Source organism: Cibotium barometz, chromosome 26 (assembly GCF_041138505.1).
Source record: "Cibotium barometz isolate CiBa-2024 chromosome 26, ASM4113850v1, whole genome shotgun sequence".
In the NCBI taxonomy this organism is placed as follows: Eukaryota; Viridiplantae; Streptophyta; class Polypodiopsida; order Cyatheales; family Cibotiaceae; genus Cibotium; species Cibotium barometz.
Genome location: NC_141071.1, coordinates 14922112 through 14944689, shown reverse-complemented (window position 1 = coordinate 14944689; position 22578 = coordinate 14922112). Strand labels below are relative to the sequence as shown.

Genomic DNA, 22578 nt, shown 5'->3' with positions numbered 1-22578 from the left:
GATCTGCAAGGAGATGAGAGACATAAGACCATCGAGCAATCTTACCCTCCACATAGCCAAATAAAAGTTCCTAGCGAGTTAGCTTCCATTTGCCAAATGCATTTGTATTCACATTAAAGCAAAGAGCTGCAATCATAAGCGTCCAGGGTGGTTGTTGCGCAATAAAAGTCGGAAGCAAGGTGGCTTTGCATGCCAAAACATGATCATGGATATTCAAAATGTTAATTTCCTCCATGCATTTTCGGGAGCATATAAACTCATACTTAAGGAGTCGCAAAGCCTTCTTATAGAGAATTTTGCCAAAATATCTCAATTCTTTTTGTCATAAAACAAGAGATTTGGTTTTTAGACCATGCCAAAAGAGGGAGAAACACTGAATGTATGCCATCAAAATCAATTGGACTATTCTTAATCTGACATGAAGTGGCCAAGTAGAGAGTTTCCAATATTCCAATTTAATCATAAGTTTTTATGCACCCAATCTGTAGCAGCACGACGTGAAAGATTCCATCCCACAGGATATCCCAAATGTCTGACATGTTGTGTAGGCGATATGATTTGTCCAGGCCATAGAATGGTGTGCCATTGAACTTCATCAAGAGGAAACAATCATAATTTATAAAAAGGCATGTTGCCAACCCAAACATATGCAAAGCATTCATGAGACATTGCAGATCCGATTGCGTATTTTGAGGGAAAAAGAAAGAGTCATCAGTATATGCTGAGCAACCAAATGTCGACCATTAGGGAGACGAAGCCCATGTAATCTGTCAGCCTGAGTGAGCTTATCCTTATATGTCAAGAAGAGATGAGTAGCAATAGCATAGAGCGTGCGCGCGCGCACAGTGATGCAAGACAAGGAGCAGCCAAATTTGATGGCTAATGAGGAAGTCTTGATTCCATGAAAAGAGTGTTGCATAGATTTAAATACGGGTGAGGGAAGTGGGTCTCAAAGTTTATACACAAAGGATCAAATGGTGCAATTTGGCTTGAAGTGACTATTGTCTTATTATCAACATACAAAGAAGCCATGCAATTGTCTCTATAAGGTCCACGGACAATGACAGTTACTGTCTAGATCCCTTTAGACCTAGGGATTTCATCTACCTTTCAGTTATGCTTTGTTATTGTTGGCAAGGTGTTCATGAATAGGATTATAGGTGGTCCGTGAGCAAGAAGCGAAATAGATAGATATCGAGAAGTGAGGTGGCAAGAGCAACACCATATACTCTCTAAAGATGCTCTTTCTTAAAGACACCCTTCCTTTCCTATCATATGCATCAACTTTAAGTCTAATATGCATGTCATTCTAGGCTACCAGTTAGGGTTAGGCTTTAGTAGAGGAATCAGAGTGCCTCATGCGGGAATCTGCATTGGGATCACGTAGGGGGTTTGGTGCCTGGCAAAGTTGCTCTTACTTGAATCCTAATCCTGGCCAATTGGGCCTTGGTCCATATGGATGCCTTCCGGTGCTTGGCAAATCTACTCGTACTCTAAATCTATTGTTTATGTACTGCCTAATCAAGGATAAGCCTTGGAAGATCAGCCATGTCCATGTGTGCACATGACATTTCCTCGTGTGCTAAACTTAATGACGGGATTCCAACCTTTGACCTTGGATGATTGTCATCATCCCCTTGTCTCTATGTGGACTCCCAAACCGGTCATCCTTCCTTCTTGGCATACTTTTCTCACTGAAAACCTTGCCATTCATTGAATCTATTCCAAATGCGATTTGTTCCACTTTGTCCTCTTGCCTTCATGCCTTGTCTCTGAACAATTTTTTGGTTTCCTTCTTGAGGATTGATCTTGGCATCTTTGCTCCACCCCTTGGATGACCATCATGCTGTGGAACTGTTTTCCTGAAAGCCTTTCTTGGTATGGCCCAAATGGCATCCGACCCTCAGGGCTGCCATTCCCCTGGGTTTTACTAACACCGACCAGTCCCATGGGATTTCTACCCTGGTTGTGTTACTCTCGTTGGATCTGTGCACCTTCTTGGGACACTTTTAGCACTTAGCCTTGTTGAGCTTGATGTTGATACAATGTTGCATGGTCAAGACAGAGGTGATGGTTTCATCAATGTGCGATGCAATAAGGGAGGATGGGTGGGCATTCAGTAAGGGAGGATGGACGGGCGGGACATCGGTAGCAACACTACCTCAGAAGCTCTGATACCAATGTTACATGCGCGGAAGCTTTGTGTCTTCTTTCAGCCCTAAACACTGAGATAGGACATCCTGATGCAACACTATCTCAGAATCAGCTTGAAGCTTTGATATCAACGTTACATGCATGGAAGCTATGTGTCTTCTTTCAGCCCTAAATAGTGAGATAGGAACATCGTGATGCAAAATGCAAATAGAGAGAGAGATGGCTGTTTATTCCATACATTCATATGGTACAAAAAGGTGTACAGATTCTGTGGTGTTTGGCCTTCCAAAAGGAGGAAACATGAGGCCTATCTATGACCTGTGAGGGCAAAAGGATGAAAGGACTAGATGTACGAGAGATCAGAGCAAAACCACACAGCATGAAATATGTGAGTGCACTGGTCTTTCTACTCAAAGTCACCTCACACCTAAGGGCTCTTGTACATATTTGCACTCACCATTATATATATATATATAACTCAAAGTCACCTCACACCTAAGGGCTCTTGTACATATTTGCACTCACCATTATATATATATATATATATATATATATAATGGTGAGTGCAAATATGTACAAGAGCCCTTAGGTGTGAGGTGACTTTGAGTAGAAAGACCAGTATATATATATATATAATGGTGAGTGCAAATATGTACAAGAGCCCTTAGGTGTGAGGTGACTTTGAGTAGAAAGACCAGTATATATATATATATATATATATATATATATATATATATATATATATATATATATATATATATATATATATAAAATGGTGAGTGCAAATATGTACAAGAGCCCTTAGGTGTGAGGTGACTTTGAGTAGAAAGACCAGTGCAGAAGCAGAGATGAGCCTTCGTCACCCGTGCTTCGGCTCAGACATCGCGCTGATGTGAGGCAAAGCACTCCGAGTGGTGGTTGGTGTCAAAGGCTCGCGTTGGTGGAAGCAGAGGCACTTTGAGGTGGTAGTGGCAGCGGAAGATGAGGTGATGCAGGCTCTGATGACAAGGGTGCTGCTGTACCTGAGATGGTAGATGAAGAGCAGAGAGGGCCGCCGTCCCGAGTGGTGGTGGTGGTGGTGCGAGCTCTAATGACAAGGGTGGTGCAAGACTTGAATGGTGCAAGCTCTGGTGACAAGGGTGCTGCGTACTTGAAGGGTGCAGGCTCTGATGACAAGGGTGCTACGTACCTGAAGGGTGCTGAAGAGCAAAGGGGGCTGCCGTCCCGAGTGGTGCAAGCTCTGGTGACACGGGTGTTGCGTACCTGAACGGTGCAGGCTCTGATGACAAGGGTGCTGCGTACCTGAATGGTGCAGGCTCTGATGACAAGGGTGCTGTGTACCTAAAGGGTATGTGAAATGATGAAAGATAGGCAAGGCTATATATACTGAAGGGGGGGGGGGTGCTGGCCGGTCAGCCTAAAAGGTGTAGGCCAGCAGCCAAGACAAAAAACCCCAAATAAATCATAAAATACCTTTTTAGGGCTGGAAAAATACTGTTTTCTCACATGACCTGCCCCATCTGGGGGGTAGATAATCAACAAAGAACAATGCTTAGCCTTTTTATAGGTTCTTGGAAGTTTAATCACCTGGCCAACCCGCTGTCGGCCAGTTCCATGGACAACAAATAATATATATGCTGATGACCTGAGGTATTCCATCCCCTATGCCTGGCCGATTGGGTCTTGGTCCAGACTCCATATGGATTCCTTTTGGTTCTTGGCAAAGTTGCTTCTGCTCTAATCCTATTGTTTGTCCGCTGCCTAATCAAGGATCAGCATTGGAAGACCAGCCATGTCCATGTGTGCACATGACAATTTCCTCGAGCCATTCCATTTATATATATTTTTTCAATTACCTTTTGACTACGTTTTCTTGCCTTATTACCAATTAGTTCCTCGCTTGTTTTGGGAGCAAGAAAAGGAGCAGATTTCGGCTAGAGCATTAAAAATTTTCAAGAGGGAGAACTAGACCCAGACCTAGACACAAAGCTAGTACAACTTCAAAGACTGGCTGAAATACGAAATCCAGATCCTTGCTACTGCTCCAAAGATAGCAGGACATGATTTTTGATACATAAGCTTTAACACTGAAATACATTGTCATGCTAAAGCTAAAGAAAAACAGGGTGCAAGTTTAGGGTTTCATGCAAGAATATATTTTTGGATATCAATGCTCCACCCTTATATTCTATTGTCTAGGCACCAGCTAGCTCATGTTTGTATGACCCCCATTATGAGGAGTAGCCATGGTTGAGCTACTTGGGTGCCCGACATCCCCATATTCACACGGGATGGTGGCCTAGAAGGCCATATGGTTGAGAGACGGCTTAAATTAGATTTGGCACACTGCCAAATATGCTACATGCTACAACGGACCCTTATCCAATAACCATCCACACATGGAGTAGGTAGACTTTACCTTGGATATCCTACGGACATTGTTGCGTCCAAATGCGACCCAAGATGAGCCCCTCACCTTTTGACCAGTCAAAGTGTCAAATCCCCAAGGATCCCCTCGTGATCGATCTTGGTTCGAAACTCGAATCCTGCAAACAAACGAACAAACAAACAAGCAACGGGGTGCAGGCCTGACTCACCTCCCAACCATGGCAGCCGTGGGCAAGCCCACAGTCTTGGCTGTCCCCACCGAGCCATGAGCTGAGCTAACTAGGTTGACGTACCGACCAATCTCCTCCTCTCGCGACGTCCCATACCGCCACGAAGCTGCCCTCGCGGGCCTCGAGATTGTTGCCGGCCTCGGCTACGTAAAGCAAGTGCACGTCTGCACTAGATCCAGGCTCCAAGACCATAGAGCTCTCACAAACTCGCGAGACTCTCTATAATACAATCTGGATTGGAAGCATCTTCACCTTGCGATCCCAAACTTGCCTTCCCGCAGGTAGACGTACCTCATAGGTATGGTCGCTAAGTGTCGTATCAAGACTCAATTTTTGCACAAGTTTGTAGTTAACAAAGTTATGTGAACTGCCAGGGTCTAAAAGAATGTGAATTTTATGGCCATTCACTTCTCCATAAACTCGGAGAAGATCATGCATGCCAAATACCTTAGAATTGAACAGACAATCAGAACAAGTACTAGGGCGAGAAAGTACAGTAATTGACGTACATGTCAAAGACAACTGGTTAGCTGCCTTTGGCTTGGGTCCTGCGTTTGACTTGGTACCCTTTTGCTTTGGGCACTCGTTACGCATGTGTCCTTTTTCTTCGCAGATAAAACAACGTTCTTCCTTCTTGAGCTTTAAAGCCCTAAGGAGTCGTTTCTTCTTCGCTGGTGTCGAACTTGAATTCTTTGAAGGTTGGTTTGAAGACTTGCCTTCAGTCGTGTGTTAGCCATAGGTGCGGAGAACTTTCTTTTATGCTTGTTCCCCTGCTTGGTAACGGGTTTCGACTTGGAAGAGACCATCGTATCATCATAGATATGAGCTGAATGAATGGCCTCGTCCAATGTTTTACATTTGTTATTTTTAACCTATAATCGGTACGAGTCGGGTAAACCAGCTACGAAAAACCCCAAAAGAGTAGTGGGATCCATCTTTGTAGCTTTCATTTGCAAGTCACGAAACTTCTGGAGGTAGATCTCATAAGTGAGGTGCTGCGAGGTCATGGTCAAAGCTGAAAACCGAGCAACAACATCGTAATCATCCTCTTTCTTGAGGAATTCTTTCTTGAAAAGCCCAAGTCGTTGGCTTAGGGTTGAGTTCCTTCCACCAAAGCAAAGATTTGCCAGACAGGAAACCTGCTGCTAATTGGATCTTCTTTCCATCATCGTATGGATGAAACTGAAAGTAAACTTGCCACTTATGTAGCCAAGTGTCCACGATCTCCTTGGTTCGCTGCTTTTGCTCGCCCCCGAACGGTTCCAGAGTAATATTGGGGCCTAAAGCAGAAGCCAAGGTATCCATACCTGAGAAAGTAGAGAGGGTAGTGGTCAATAGAGTGATGGAGTTCTGCAAAGTTTGCATCTGGGTTGCGATTTGTGCCTGACGTTCCGTCGAAGAAGCTTCGAGAGCTACTTTGAACTCTTGGAAATCTGATTTTGACTTAAAATCGTTAAAAAGATCGGCATCGGTACCTTCCGTAGCCGGCAAGCCTGGGGCTCCAACTCTGATTCTTGGGTCGACATCGTGAAGAGGGTACGTGGAGAGAAAATTTGATCTTTGCACAATGAAAGTGTGAGCGAACTTGAGAGCTTGAGAGCTTGAAAACTTGAGAACTTGAGTGATGTGTGGCAAGAAGCCCACTTCAGGGGGTTTATAAAGGTTTCCCAAAAGCCAAAAAAAACTCCAAAAGCTAGGCTTAGCTTTTGCTTTGCTTTTGTGTTTTTTTGGTTTTTTCTTGAATAAATAAATAAATAAATATATATATATATGGATATATATATTCTCTTTTCTTAAAAAAAATAAAACACCTTGGAAACCTTAGAGGAGGGTGCTTTTAAACTTAAAAATTTTAAACTCCAAAAAAAAAAACGAAAGCTAAAAAAAAAATGTGCTTTCCTTCTTTTTTTTTTCTCTCCTCCTGGAATAACCCGCGGGTGTGCTACTGCTGACGTCTATGCTTTCTTGCGCCAACCTGCGCCTGCGCTTGTATGCACCGGGCATCGTGGCATGAGCGTCGGCCAGGCTTAGTTCCGTACGTCGTACGGACAGATTCGTACGTACGAATCGTACCGTACGGTACTGTACGGTACCGTACGATTAGGTACGAAAATCGCCTGTTTCTGCCCGTTGGAAGTGGCCGTTTCTGTCCGTTGGAAGTAGCCGTTTTCTGCCCGTTTTTCTAGCCGTTTTCTACCCGTTTTTTTTTGGTTGTTTGCCTTCATCTCTCTTGAGTCCTTCTATAAAAGCCTCAAGGCCTAAGCCTCTCCTCCATCTACTCCAAGCAAGCCTCAAGCACCAAGCCCTACTCCAAGCCTCTCCTCCACCCTCCTCCACCCTCCTCCAAGCTCCTTCCATCCCACTTGAGCCTCTACTCCAAGTTCTCTTCCTCCAAGCTCTTCCCATACTTCATCTTCTCTACGCTCTCTCCTCTACTCCACGCTTCAGCCCTTCTCTTATCCATCATGCCTCGGGAGAAGCATGAGACTTTTGATTTGCATTGCCTCAATGTGGAGAAGGACACCAAGAAGTCCAACTCTCATCATTGGACATGCCGATATTGCGGCAAGTCATACACTAGTGGAACAACAAGGCTTCTCCAACACCTTTCGAAGATTGGGGGACAAGTTGCCCCATGCAAGGAGATTCCGCAAAGCATTGCCGATGACATTTCGTGGAAGATGAGCCGCGGCTCAAATTCAAGTAGAGGAGCATCATCAACACGCGCACCGGCACCACCACCGGCACCACCATCGGCACATGATGAAGCGGCCACCGGCTCTTTCATTGGTGTATCCTCCACTGCCACTTCCACGGATGCACGGTCCGCCTCCGCACCGGGCAAAAGGCAAAGGGTGGTGGAGCGTGACGGGGTGCAACCCTCTCTCCACCAAGTCACGGGTAGTGTGAGGTTCGGTTGCATTCCTTAAGGAGCGGCAACGCCTTGCGGAGATAGAGATTGCTCGCATCATTATTGAATGCAATCTTGCCTTCAATGTACTCCAAAAGGAGCAATGGAAGAAGATGGTGACGGCGATTGCAAATGTGGGCCCATGTGAGGGGTGGACGGGGGTCTCTTACACGGCTATGCGCACAAGGAAGATTGATGAAGAGAAGGAGAGAATTGATCGAGCCCTTGACCCGATTCGAGCCGCATGGACGAAGTATGGATGTTCTATTCTCACAGATGGATGGAGTGATCAAAGGAAGCGTGGCATTATCAACATCCTTGTGTCTTGCCTGCTTGGCACATACTTCTTGCGTGCGGTTGACACCGGGAGAAGGGGGAGAAAGACAACCGGGAGTTTCATCTACCGCCATATTAGCCAAGCGATCATAGAGGTAATCATTATTTTACTTAAGTGTGGCTGATTTTGTCATTTGTGCAAAGCCCTCAACTCATATGATTTATCTACCATGTAGGTTGGGGCTCAAAACGTGGTGCAAGTCATCACCGACAATGCATCAAATTGTCGACGCATGGGCCGCTTGCTTGAGGAGGAATTCCCCACTATTGTGTGGACTCCATGTGCGAGTCATTGCATTGACTTACTCATGGAGGATGTGGCGAAGCTCGGCTGGGTGAAGAGGATTGTGCAACAAGCTACATCTATTGTCAACTTCTTCATGTTAAAGGTGAAGGTGCTTGCTATGTTTCGTGAGCATAGCAAGCTTGACTTGAAGAAGCCATCGGCCACCCGCTTTGCCTACATGTGACTGGTTTTGGAGCGTCTATACGATGTGAGGCCCGCCCTTCGCCAGACAGTTGTTTCCACCATGTGGAACGATTGGGATGAGCACGTCACTGAAGAGGCCAAAGCCATGCAACGCTTTTGCCTAGAGGAGAGATTTTGGGCTAGAGTTCAAGCAATTGTCATTGCTATGACTCCATTCTATAGGCTCTTGCGGATGACAGATTGCGAGGGGTCCACCATGGGCCTTCTTGTCCACTTCTTTAGAGCTGCCCTTGTGGAGTTGGAGGCTTGCACAGACATTACATCTGAGGAGCGAGCACAAATCATGGAGATTGCACAGAAGAGATGGAGGTGGATGCACAAACCAATCCACGGGTTTGCAGCATTGGTACATCCAGCCTACAAGTCTCCAGTAGTTTGCACCGATAGGGAGCTTCGACAAGATCGGGATGCATATATGCTTCGAGCTGTGCCAGTTGATGAGCACAATGCCTTTCTAGAGGAGTTGGGCTGCTATGTTGATCAGAGAGGTCAACCCTCCTTTTCGTCTCCCACTTGCTGGAGGAGGGAGTCACTTGTGAAGCCCCTTTTTTGGTGGGACAATTTTGGGTATGGACTAGAGCATCTCCAACCCATAGCCTTAAGGGTCCTAGCCCAGGATTGTTCTTCGGGTGCATGTGAGAGGAACTGGAGTTCCTATTCTCTCATACACACGAGGATACGCAATCGACTGAGCACACGACAGTTGGAGCGGTTGGTCTACTGCCGCACTAACTTGTGCATGATGCAGGGCATTCTTAGTATGGGTAGTCCCAAGCAAGTAAGTGACAAGTCTAGACTCTAACTTGTCATGACTCATAACTTTTAAGTTTTGTGTACACTGTACAGACTCTAACTTTTGTGCCTTAATGTGTAGGTCAATGTTGACACTTTCACCTTGACGAGTGAAAACTTTGCAAGTGTCAATCAACAACCTGATGAGGAGGAGGAGGCAATCTTCATGGAGCTCTATAGTGAGCTTGTGGCAGCAGATACTCGCAGCACCAGGAGTCAGCATGGACGGGGCCGAGCAGTTGGAGTTCATAGGCCTCCGCCTTCGACATCGGCAAAGGGTGGCCTCCTCACATATGTGAGGCGGGGATCCTCAAGCTCCAATCCCCGCCTTCATGATGATATTCCATTGCCCCCTCATGATGATACCCCACTGCCTAGAGAGCCCTTGTTTGATGATGATGGCAACCTACTTAGCGAGAATGATCCCCAGAGTGTCTCGTCCACCTTCGAAGAGTCCTCTTTAGAGAACTCTCTTGATGGACACTCTAGTAGTGATCATGTTGATGATCATGCAGATGTTGGTGATGATGTAGACTTTTGATATGTTATAGCTCTCTAGGCATTGGGCATCTATCTCCTTCTAGCCCATCGATGATGTATTGTAGTATGTAGTATCATGTATGTACGCATGTTGGCGGTCGCCCATGCCATGAGTTTTTGCCCTATCCTTTTGTAGCAATTTTGTACTCTAATGGCATGATGACATTATGTTCATGGTTCTACTATTTTGTAACTTGTTGTCTACAATTTTTAAGTTTAGGAAGTATTTTTTTTAAAAAACGTACTAATATCGTACCGTACCTCAAAAAATTTTAGGGTACCAATTAGTACCGTATTTTATCGTACCGTACCATATCGTACCTTTCGTACTAACTAACCATGGCGCCGGCCTGACCTGCCTGGGCGCTAGCCTGCTTGGCGTGGGCGCGGGCCTGCTTGGCGTGAGCGCTGGCCTGCCTGGGCTGGGCTGGGCTGGGCTAGCTTGGGCCGCCTGCGCTAGGTTGCGTAGGCCTGGCTACGGAAGCCTAGGCGCCTGGCTGCCCGACTACGCAGGCCTACACGGCCTTAGGCGCCTGCCAACAGGGCCTCTTACGGCCAATACGCACACCCGCCAGCAACTTGTCAACCAACACTTCGCTCGCTCTCTCTCTCATGCGCCAAAAAGCATCATGGTTTTTTTGTTTCTCTCCCTGCAGTTCATGCGACTGCACATCAAGACTTCTCTTCCTTGCAAAAGCAATCAACCCTACTTAACTACCATCCCCCCCATCAACATGGGTTTCTTTGATGAAGGAAAGCACATACTATTCTGAAATCTGCAGTATGCACAGAAAAACAGCAAGCTTTTTAACACATACCGTTCTTCGACCTCTTCTTCTCTACCTACCGACTTGCTCGTTCACGAGGTATGCTCTGATACCACTGTCAAATCCCCATGGATCCCCTCGTGATCGATCTTGGTTCGAAACTCGAATCCTGCAAACAAACGAACAAACAAACAAGCAAGGGGGTGCAGGCCTGACTCACCTCCCAACCATGACAGCCGTGGGCAAGCCCACAGTCCAACTAGCCCATCATGATCCTGTGCCTTTCCATTCTGTAACCTGTCTATTGCATCTAGCACCATCCGCATTGGCTGTCCCCACCGAGCCACGAGCTGAGCTAACTAGGTTGACGTACCGACCAATCTCCTCCTCGCGACGTCCCATACCGCCACGAAGCTGCCCTCGCGGGCCTCGAGATTGCTACCGGTCTCGGCTGCGTAAAGCAGGTGCACGTCTGCACTAGATCCAAGCTCCAAGACCATAGAGCTCTCACAAACTCGCGAAACTCTCTATAATACAATAACTAACCTTGGCCACCCTTAGTTCCAAGCTTCCCCAAGCCTCGAAACTAGTCTTGCATGCGTGTAGCACACGGTAGATACACACTGTGCACATGACACAAAGGGACCACTTATTTTTGACCCCAAGTAGAGACATTACTTTTTCGAGTAAACTTGGCACATTGGCAATGGCATGCTAACTGGATACATGACAAATTCATAGCGTGAGTGATTGAGAGTAACAAGGCATTATTACCAACACCTCCCATTATGTAACACTCGAACCCTCAGAGTATAAATCATGACATAACATGTCGTTATTATAAGGAGCACAAGATCTTGATAGCAATTGGTAGAAAGCCATACTAACCTCATGGTGTGAGGGTGTGAGTATGAACATGTATCACTGGTTGCACAATAAAGCCATATAACCGTTTCGATTGCAGTATAAACACATGACCTTCTCTTCTTGCTTTCGTTCTTTTTAGTTCGAGCAGCTGAGGGCTAGACTTTTAAAGGCTAGAGGAGTGTACTTTTCTCAGTGGTAAGTGTCATGGTGAACCCATCATGCTTGTGCAGCAACTTATTGAGAAGTTGCAAGGCGGAGACTGTCTTTTCTTTGTTCAGTTTGTGCAGAAAGAGTGGTCAGAGAGTTTTGCAACCCTTATAAGAAAGATGTGACCGAATCTCCTTTGCTAAACTTTTTATGATGGAGACTTTTCTGAAGGTTTAATACTCTTGTTGGGTTTGCAGTCTCATAATGATTTTTAGAAAGCCCCAAGCTTTTGCTAAGTTGGTGACATGCTGAATCTGCGGTATCAGATTGTCTGATCACAAAGGCACAAAGAGCATCTGTATCTTTCTCTCTCCATGCTTGAATACCTACTGAAAGATTTTATTGTTGGAGTGGAGACAAGGGTTGCTTCTACACTGCTGCTCGAAGGAGAGGATGCACTATATTTGCTTTGGATGGGTAGGTGGGTAGGTGGGTGGGTTGTTGGAGGGGGTTTTACAGCTCTCCTGGTGGCAAACTCTTACCCACTGGTTGCAACATGCAGTCAAATGTTGCAAATAGCTGGGTGCTAGCTGCAGCCAGATAACTAGCAGCCAGGTCAACATGTGGTGTGGTAGCCAACCTGATGCCCCCATAATTGGGATCCTTTCTAGTGGGTTTGGGTCCTGTAAAGGTGCCCATACGCTACCTACTGCAGCGTAAAAAGCTCCGCCAACTCCTCCTGATCCATGTCCTGCCTTTTTTGTGCCAGCTCCTGGTGCCTGGTCACCCATGCATCCATGCTGTTTGGTCAGATCTCTGTGTAGTTGCTGCTGCTCTGGTATGGCTTCTCCTCATAATGGGGGCCTTAATATGAGCGAGCAGATTTGTGGTCCAACCTGAGGTGTGAGCATTGATTTCCAACAAGATCCATTTTAAATATCAAGTTGGTATAGCCTAAATGCCTTTGTCAATGTTTGGAGATCCAGCTCGCTGCTTCAAATCTTGGAAGACTATTTGATGCATTAGTGGTAGTCAGTCATGTCTAGTCCAAAATGTCCCATGACAACTTTGGTCGTCTACTTGTGAAGTCCTACTATGGAAGATTCATAGCTCCCTGGCTAGTTTGTCGATCTCTGCTGCCATCTTCACCCTTCATTGCTACTAGAGCCAGGACTATGAATCCCTCCAGTTTACTCCTAGGATGGCACTACCTCCTGCTTGGTTTAAAGTGGCTCTCCATACTATAGTTACCAGGAAACAGGAATGGGGGAATGTTTTGGCCCTTGGGAACGGGAATGTTTTGAACCCCCAGAACAGGAACGGGAACGGGGGAACACCACGTCAGTAAACAAAACTAATGGACTCTGAAAAATGTCATTTTAAATGATGAATTTTAAGTAGGATAGGCTAAAACTTTGAAATTTTATGTTATGTATGCATAGTTGAGTGGAAAAAATAGAAGAAAATTGTTTTTTTAAAAAACAATTTCCCCCCTTTTTTAGGGTTTTGGGGCCTGTTACCAGGGGGAACGTTTCGGAACATGGGGGAACGTTTCCCCCTGGCCGTTCCTTGTGGTGGAACATTCCCCCATGTTTCGGAACGTCCAGGACTGGGAATGGCGTTCCCTGTTTCCTAGAGGGGGAATGGCATTCCCCCGGTAACTATGCGAGTCCATACTTCTGAGAACTCCATTCGCTGTGCAACTTTGTTTCACGTTTCTTTAATAATATAGTGCAGTGTTCTAACACTATATAATTTTTTTGTTTGTTCATTTTGCAGCTTGAAGAATACAGGAAAAGGAAGGCAGAAGAGAAGAGAAGTGGGGAAAAGAACAAGACAACTGAGAAGCCTGTAACAAACGATTTGCCCGAGGAGGGCATCTTTGCCAATGGTTCTGGACTTGTTACTATAAGTGAGGGGGATGCGAAGGAAAATCATGTTGTTTTGCATTCTTTTAATTTAGGTGTCGATGGATCGGGCGCATGGCCTGATGGGCAACTTCAAAAAGGTAAAGACAACGGTTCTGTGGATGGAATCCCACATTTTTCAGAGAGCTTACGTGCATCAGTGCCAACGGTTTCCAGTCTGCTTGAGGGTGGCTCAGTTGTCAAGCTTTCGGTGGAGAAATCTGATGACAGTTCCCAAAATGGTGGGAAATTTATCAGCAAGACTTCATCTCATAACAGCTCAGGCCTAACAGAAGATGCTCATGAACAGCTGCCATGGATGGGGGGGACTGAGCAAGCTGAAACTAGGTCCAATATACATACCTTGGAAAACGACCTTGTCTTTCGGCACAAAACTGGCAGCCCAGCTAACCTGGACTTTGCATCCTTCAAACCAGGAGATTCAACTGGAGTCGTATCTAATGGCCCTCTACTTAATGGGAATGCAGAAAACAACTGGAAGAGACCGTGGGGAGCTTTGCCTGGCTTGTCAGCAACAGTTTCTTTACATGACTCCTCCATGGCCCTCACTGTATCAAAGCAACGAACTGGTGAAATTCTGCCACTACACATTCATTTCTGCTTTTATGATGCTTCTTGCTTGTGTATGGTGCACTATGAGTTTGCTTGGGGGTGCTGACATGAAGATACTTTCCTTTGCATTCTTGTCTAGAAAGGGTGCTTATGTTTTCATGTGCATCATTGTCTTCAGATACCCCAGCTTTTAGGCCGGCACAGTCTTCGAAGGATGAAACAACTGGCAGTGGGAATATCTTGTGGGGACCAAGCGGACAAGGACACTCAGTTTCTCATTTTAGGTCTTTAGTAAATTCAAATGGCATGAAACCTGGGGCTTCTAAAGAGCCGCAGTTCTCATTTGCACCACCAAGGAACCTTTCTGCTTTTGATCTTGGAGAGAGAGAGTCAAGTTTCCCATCAAGGTCCCTTGACAAGTCATCTTTTCAGCCAGCATTAACATCGATACCTATGCAGCAGATATCTCTAGCTGCTGCACCATCCATGGCTACTTCTGAAGGAGAATTCGTGGTGTCGTCCTCTTTACATGATCTGTCCCCAACTGTTTCTTTTTCAAATCAAGAAAAAGTTAGGCATGATATGAAACCTGCGAATCAATTTGAGGAGAGTCAAAAGAGTGCAGAGAACGATGACTTTGTTGCATTGGAGCAGGTATGGCGATTTCTGTAGTTAGACCGTGCACATCTTTTATGCTCAGAAGCTGTTGAAATCAAAAGGTTGGAGCATCAAGGTGACCCTGGCTTTGTTTGTTTGTTGTGACACAGCATATTGATGATTTGACTCAGGAAAAATACTCTTTGCAGAGGGCTCTGAATGCAGCCAGGTCTCTAGCAGAGTCCTTGTCACAGCAGAACTCTGCACTTACTGAAGATTTCAATATGCAGGTGAAAACTTTTCCTATCAAACTATTTATGTACTTCAAGGTGGTTTCATCTCTTAATGCTACCTTAGGCTGTAACAGGGAGCTATCATCAACCAGCTGCAGGCAGACCTGGAGAAGAAAAAGGAGGAAGTCACAGCTCAGTCGGTAAGTCCAATCTACCCATTCCATGTGCACGTTTCTGTCTGTGCACATTTAACCTTGCTGTTGTCTGCTCAGTGCTCAGTTGTTTGGCTATTGATGGAGATGTGCTGTCTAAAAATGTAGCTGTTCTTGAGGTGCCTTACTGATTGCCAAGGAGGCTCATAATCCAGTCACCATGTTGGAACTTGGAAGGCCCATCATTGGTGCAATGTTCTGGTCTTTATTTGCAAAAATAAGAATGACTTTAGCTTCAAGAACCTATCTGACTCTAGTGTCATAGACGCAGTCTATCAAAACTTTTGACCGTTTGAAGCCTCTAACTTGAAGTCCTTGAAATAGCCTGGTCTGATTGCCAATGCTCGGTTATGCTTAGGGGCTGGTTAAGCTTCTGGTTGTTAATTTTTATGGAAGCACGGTTGTTGGATTTTAAGTGCACACGTCTTACAATATCAAATATTGATGTTAGCTGCCTGTGGTTGATGCTTTCTGAGAACAGATTTTAACCTATTTATTTTGAAGCAGTTAGTCCTGAGTAGCTTTATGATGGAGAGAGAAAGGGCTCAACAAGAGAATAACTCGGCAGTTGAGCGTTCACAGATTCTTGCTGGGGAGGTGATTGGCTTGGAGGAAAAGGTAACATCTGAATGAATGTCGAGGCTTTAGTCACTTTGTACCTTCACTTGAGTCTGGTTTCATATAAATACCGACCACCCTTTGAGTTGGCTGTCCTGGACATTGATACAACTAAATCTGCGCGATAGTGCTTGTTCTCTTGCCCTACAATACCGTTTTCCAAACTTTCTATCTATAGTAGCAGCAACACTTCATCAGTAGCAATGCAGCAACTGCTGTTCAGGTGGCATTGCTGCAGCAAGCTCTACCTCTGCCCCTCACCAGCTCCAAAGTATGTCATACCACCTCACATTTCATTTTGTTCTTGTCTACGATAACTCTAGGGCATGCTCAAGGCATCCCCCTTGCCCACCTCACATTTCATTTTGTTCTTGTCTACGATAACTCTAGGGCATGCTCAAGGCATCCCCCTTGCCCACCTCACATTTCTTTTTTTTTCATCTTTTGTCAGGATAACTCTAGGGGATCCTCAAGGCAAGATTGTACACGTTTTGTACTACTTTGCTCTTATAACCTTTTCTTCCTTTGTGCAGAGACACCAAACCACCCCCCCCCCCCCACGCCCGCCTTTTTTTTTTTTCTTCCTCCCTCCCACAACATAAAAAAGAGGGACTGATTTTCATGTTTGTTAAATCAATAGGTATTGAAGCTGCGGTCAAGTGAGTTGAAGTTGCAAAGAGAACTGGAGACCTTGAAATTGGAAAATGATTCTTACAGGTAGGCAGGAACTGGCTTCAAAATTTTGACTGAATACTTTGCCCTTTCTTATATAAGGACGAATTTATTTTAAATAAATTCTTCCTATATTTAAGGTATATACTTACGAAAATTCTTATTGGCATATGCTTTTTAATCCTTAAAATTATTAGTCGATGAAAGTTGACTCTCTTTGTGTGGTTGGGTTTGTGTGGTTTAGAGTTTGAGATGGGCTAAAACTAAGCTTGTTCTCTGATAAAACCATATCAAAAGGATGACTGTGAATAAGGTTTCACTGGTACGCTCTTATCATATACATGGGAGAGACCAGCTGCAACATCATGGCTGGTGAGAGTTTCTGCAAGTGGCCTGTCTGAGTGCTAGTGTGGAGCTAGATAGAGAGTTTTTCCAAATTCCTATGATGTTATGTGATACAATAAATCCTATGTTCCACATCCCATTATCTCAACAGAGCTTGCTGTTTAACTGCATATTATGATGTTATGGTCAATCAACTCTCTATTCCACGTCTCTTAGCCTAGTTTGCCAGTTGCTTGATGCCCAACTTTAGCTAAGTTAGCTAGCTTTGCATTAATTTGCATTAATTTGCATTAGTTGCCTGATGGGAATGATGCATACGACATCGCTAGAGTATCTGACATTCAGATGCCAGATATGCGGGGCTTGCTTATCACATATATTGAGCAAAAATTGTATAGCTCTGTACTTGCATGACAATACCCAGACAGCTGTCCTCGATTGCTGGCAGTCTTTACTAGTCCACAAGACTGCCCTTATAAAGCTTCAACCGAGGTGCACCCATAGGGACTTGTCCTCGATTGCTGGCAGTCTTTACTAGTCCACAAGACTGCCCTTATAAAGCTTCAACCGAGGTGCACCCATAGGGACTTGTCCTCGATTGCTGGCAGTCTTTACTAGTCCACAAGACTGCCCTTATAAAGCTTCAACCGAGGTGCACCCATAGGGACTTGTCACATGTCTCAAGATACCATGAAGCCTAGCAGCATCCTGCAGATGGAGGCTTGATGAAACCACATTCAATACTGAAAGAAGATCATGTAGAGCTGAAAGAAGGATCCAGCAACACATAGGAGCCTGGTCAAGTATGATCATGGATATGCTCTGCGGGTACTCGGAGGGTATGCTTGGAAGATCCTTGAAAAGTGAGGTTCTTAAATGGCTTTGTATTTCAATGGTAATAGAAAAAGAGCCTGCTGCCTTGGTGGAGAAGCACCTATATGGATTCCCAGTGATTAGCCGTGAAGCATCCATTTACTGATTTTCTTTTCATGCTCTTCTTGCAAGATCTCACAGGGGATGCTCTACTGTGTTATTTTTCCACATTGTTTACCATGTTAGTACATACTTTCACAGCACATGCTACAGCACTTTTTAATGTATTATCGTTATCTACTTTTGGTAGACATGAATCATACTCTCTCACCTTCTGCCCTAGCCGCTTGAGCTGCCCACACCTCCTGGGCCCCCTCTTCTGTGCTTAGTCTGACCTGCCCCCCCTTCTCTTCTTCCTCCCCTTCCCTGCCACCTTCACAGTATGGTATCAACAATGTGAACCACGAGGCACTATGGCCAGCTGGGGAGACTCTGGGAAAGTCTATTGCTCATGGATAATTATGTTGCCGGGAAGATAGGGACCTTGAAATGGACCTCCTTAAAGAAGAATAAGGGAAAAGGAAACAAGACAAGTCCTGGGAGATCTGGGACCTCGACCTCGCAAAGGTCAAAGAGGAGATTGCAAAGCTGAAAGCTTTCCAAAATGATCAAAGTGCCAGGCTGAATACTAAACACACCAATGCAATGGAGAGATGCGGAGTGGAGAACACAAGGCTCTGCCAAGCGATCACAGAGGACATCCAGGAAGAGAGTGCCGGATTAAGAGAGGATGTCGAGGCCACGTCCAAATGGGTGGAAGTGGCCAAAAGGACCTTGACGCCACTGCCAAGTGGATGGAAGTAATGCGGAAACAGAAACCAGCCACACAACCAACATGCCATCATGATGGCAAGGTTGGAAGAGGATAAACTTTAGGCAATCAAGGGCTTTGAAAGTGAGGGTCACCAGCCTCCCCAAAGGGGCATCACTCAAAGAAGCTGGAGAGGCACTATGTAGACAAATGGGCAAAGGGGATTTCGGTTCAACTTCCTATTTTGGGTGGCTGGCAGCTGAAGAAATGTTGATGCTGGGACAATCTGTTGACACTTGTGAATTCCCTCCCGAAGGAAATTTAGGACTGCAGAAGAAGGTTCTGGAAGGTAAACTGGCAGAAGCCTTCCCAGGCTTGAGTCATCCTAGGCTGATTAGGAGCGCCATGCCTGGCAGCCGGTAAGGGCCTGGTTTGGCAGATCCTAGCTAATTTGAGCTGAAAAAGTAGGCCTTGTGTGGCAACCAGAAGTTGCCTGGATTAACAGGATTAGGTGCATCATGTATAGCGTTTTGGAAAGTGCTAGATAACTCTCTTTTTGCCTCCATGCTTGAGTGTAGTGGTTAGCAGTGCGCTTTTGCTGATTATGGCTAGCACTTGGGTGCTACAGCAGCGTGGTATAGTAGGTGTGCTTTTTTTTTTGGGAGGCAGTCAGCCCTTGTATGCAGCAGACCAGAAATGCTTTTATGCATGGCTTGAGTGCCTCAATGTGCACATTTGTGTGTTGACGCCCCGGGATCAAAAGCATCGGCGAGTTTGTGGGTAGCATGCATTTTGTCAAAATGAGCAACAAGGAATCTATTTTTGGCGGTTTTTGCTAATTAGGAAGGGGACAATCTTTTACAGGGTGGCAGAGAGTTAGAGAATACTCAGACTAACAATGCAAGAGCTGATGGAGGATGCTATTCTTCATACGATCAAAGTAGTCATGGCCATTGGTACATATATCCTCATCCCTCAGTTGTCAGGGATAGTTCATGTATTTTTTGGCTTTATGGTGGATGCCCTCTTTAGCACCTACCCAGGGCTCGAGAAGAGTGGCGATGTATTGATGCAGTATCTCTCAATAGGACACTCTCCTTCTTTGACTACAGAGCTAGGAACACTAGATGAGCCCAGATCTGGAGCTTGCAGTGGATATCCAGTTGAAGAGCACTCTTGGAGACTTTTGGCATCACATCATTCATATGCCGGCTCTTTTTTGGAGATGATTATGGAGATCCTATTGGAAGAGATAGATTTCCACGGTCTTTTGGCTCTTCCAGAATGGTGGACTCCCAGTCAACATTTAGAGATAGACTTTTGGTGCAGATTTGAGATGTTCGCAGTGCTTCACAGCTTGCTTTCCATAATCTGGCAAGCTACACACCCTCACGGCCATGTGGGACAGGATTCAGGGCTCCTTACACGGCACTGCAGTGGAAGAGAGCTTCCTTCATGAGGGAGTGGAACCATGGTCGTTTATTCATTTTTATGGCCACAGGGCCTTCATGGCATTTCCACTCTTGGGATTGGTTATGACAGCCTCACTTCTTTTCCACATGATTTTGTATGAGGCCTTGACAAAACTTTATTTTGGATTTTTTGTAATTTGATTATTTTCTTGTCAACCTTCTTGTGAGTATTCTTCTGATCGGTTTATGGTTTCTGATGATGCTTCTTTCTTTAAGGGGTAATTTGGTTACTTTGGAGAAGGATAGACAAAATCTGCGATCCATGCTGGAGACTTTGCAAGAAGGTATGTTTTTTAGCCAAATTCTTGCATGAATTTTGATGACATTGTCAAAGCTTTTTTTTTTTTTGGAGTTTGATTGTATTGCAATATAGTGATGGTCAAAGTTTGTTTGTGGTAATTTTGGTGCCATAAAAGTGATGGTATCTCATCTGTTTAAAGGCAGTATATGGATTTCTTAATGTTTGCTTGTTTCATGCCCCTCAAAAATGTGTGGCTGCTCCATACTTAGCCTTTTGACAAGCATTTTGCTTATGGTATATGTCAATGACCATAGCCAAACATAAAGCCCACCTTTTTTCCTGGATTGAAATGTATTCGTGATGTTCAGTTTACCCAGCACTTCGTAGTTCTACATCAGACAGTCCCACACAGTTGTCTGAGAGGTTACAGTGGTGACGACCTTACACACCTACCCCACAGGTCGTTATTGTTTGACTTGGAGCTCTTGAAGCTCAAGGTACTGATCTTGTGTGGTATCTAATTTGCGTTGGGAAGAAGCTTCTCTTCACGGTCTTTTGGTTGTGTCTTTACAAGGCAAACCTGTTTCGGTTGCTTGACCCCGAACCAGCCCATATTGGATCTCTCATATGTTCAACACCCTGCTACATCATCTCTGATCTACACCAGCAAGGGACTTTAGAAAGCTTCAGTTAGAGTTTTTTTCTCATGGCCATGAGACTTTGGCACCTATCTTAGCGAAGCTCTTTAATGAGACTCTTGGGAATGGCTTTTCCAAATCATGCACCACCAACTTAATTACCCCTATCCACAAAGGCCAGAAAAAGAAGTGTTAACAGAATTACCGCACTATTATGGTTGGGCACTTGATGGTCAAGATCTATGGAGCTGGCATACTTAAATGTTTGCACTAAGAGAAAAATAGTCAGAGCAACGGGTCTTGCAGGATTTGGATGGGGTCACTCTACATTGGATTTGTATGTTTACACTTGGGACCATCATTGAGGAAGCCAAGCACAAAGGGGAGAAATCATATTTGTAGATTTCCACAAAGGTTTTGCAACACTTCCACGTGCTCGATTGATAGTATACTACAACAACTAGAGGTAAAGGAGCCACTAATCTAGGCTACTATGACCCTGTAAGAGAAGATTACTGGAAGAGTGCACACAATCAAGGTACCCTCAAAGGGGATATGTAGTGTCATTAGGATGAAACTGTTAGAATTTGTGCATCTCATGTGTTGAGGGATCTGGTCTTTTATTGGACACATTTATATTTTCTCATGTTATACCTAGTCGTGGGCCTGTCAGCCAGCTCCTTGAGGGCAGTCGGCCAGCCACAGGCCTCCCTATGTAAAGGCCTCTTCCTCTCATCACTTGCATCAATCCAACACTCATCTACAGGCACATTGTTCTACACCATCTGCTGGCTGGTATTGCCATTGTAAAGCCTCATGCTATAATAAAGATGTTGATTGTCTGATCTCTCTCTCTCTCTCTCTCTCTCTCTCTCTCTCTCTGCCTCTCTCCCTTTCTCCTATGTTTTGCTTACGCATTGTGCAACTTTAACATGGTATCAGTCGCCTAAGTTTTTGCTGCCCACATGTGCATTTTGCTCCCTCTTCTGTGTTTTTCGGTGGACGAAGACATTGCTGCATTTTCAACAGTGGCTGTGTTTTCTTCTCCTGCACTCGCTTCTTGATCAGCGTTTTTATCTCTTACTGCTCCTACCGTACATTTCCTTGTAGAGTCCAGGTGCAATCAGGGCGGCCGCGCGGGCGGGGGGGGGGGGTGCACTGCGTTCTGTTGCTGGCTGAGTTTTCTTAATCAAGAGCCTCTTCTTCATCAGCGTTTTACTTGGAGCAGCGCTCTGGCCCTTGCATTATAACCGCATGGTGTCAAGGTGCCAGCCTACTTGGCTGTGTTTTTTTTGCTTCTTCGAGCATTTTATGCACCAGCTGGTGGTGTTTGGTCTGATCTTTTGCAGCAAGACAGCAGTGGAGGGTGGTGTGTTTGCATGGTTCGGCCAGATAAGTGGCTTCGACAGATCGTCTTCTTCCTTGGCTTCTTTCACCTTCTAGAGGATGCTTTCCGGTGCGTTTTGGTGGACTGTTTGCTGCTGTCCAGCCCCTTTCTTTCTTAGTTTTGAAAGGGGGCTGATTAATCCTCGTGACTTGTTCCATTGGAGAAGTGTTGGAGATTGTTGGTGGGGTGCTGAGATCATCGGTGGCACAGAGGCTTGCTTGTGGAGGTTTGCTTTGCCGTGGATATGGGTTTCCTTTTGGAGGAGGAATTTGTCCTTGTTTCTACGGAGAAGGTAAGGTTCCCTCCTAGTGGACAGGATTAGGCACTTGCTACAGTGCAATAGAGTGGACGGTGTCGCTGCTACCCTTGTGGAAAGCAGGGTCATTTGGCCAAGGATTGCAAGAACAACGGTAAAGCCCAGGCCAGGACCAAGTTTT

The 22578-nt window shown here is 45.3% G+C and overlaps 1 protein-coding gene across 1 annotated transcript in view; it reads left to right on the top strand.

Annotated features, from left to right (window-relative positions):
• BLI (protein BLISTER) overlaps nucleotides 1–22578 on the top strand; it is a 62757-nt gene that overhangs the window by 2823 nt on the left and 37356 nt on the right. The window contains exons 2-8 of the mRNA XM_086820310.1: nucleotides 13402–14119; nucleotides 14281–14756; nucleotides 14870–14989; nucleotides 15067–15132; nucleotides 15652–15762; nucleotides 16403–16479; nucleotides 20092–20159. Of these exons, the coding sequence (XP_086676436.1) occupies nucleotides 13402–14119; nucleotides 14281–14756; nucleotides 14870–14989; nucleotides 15067–15132; nucleotides 15652–15762; nucleotides 16403–16479; nucleotides 20092–20159 (1636 nt within the window). The remainder of the gene's footprint in view (nucleotides 1–13401; nucleotides 14120–14280; nucleotides 14757–14869; nucleotides 14990–15066; nucleotides 15133–15651; nucleotides 15763–16402; nucleotides 16480–20091; nucleotides 20160–22578) is intronic.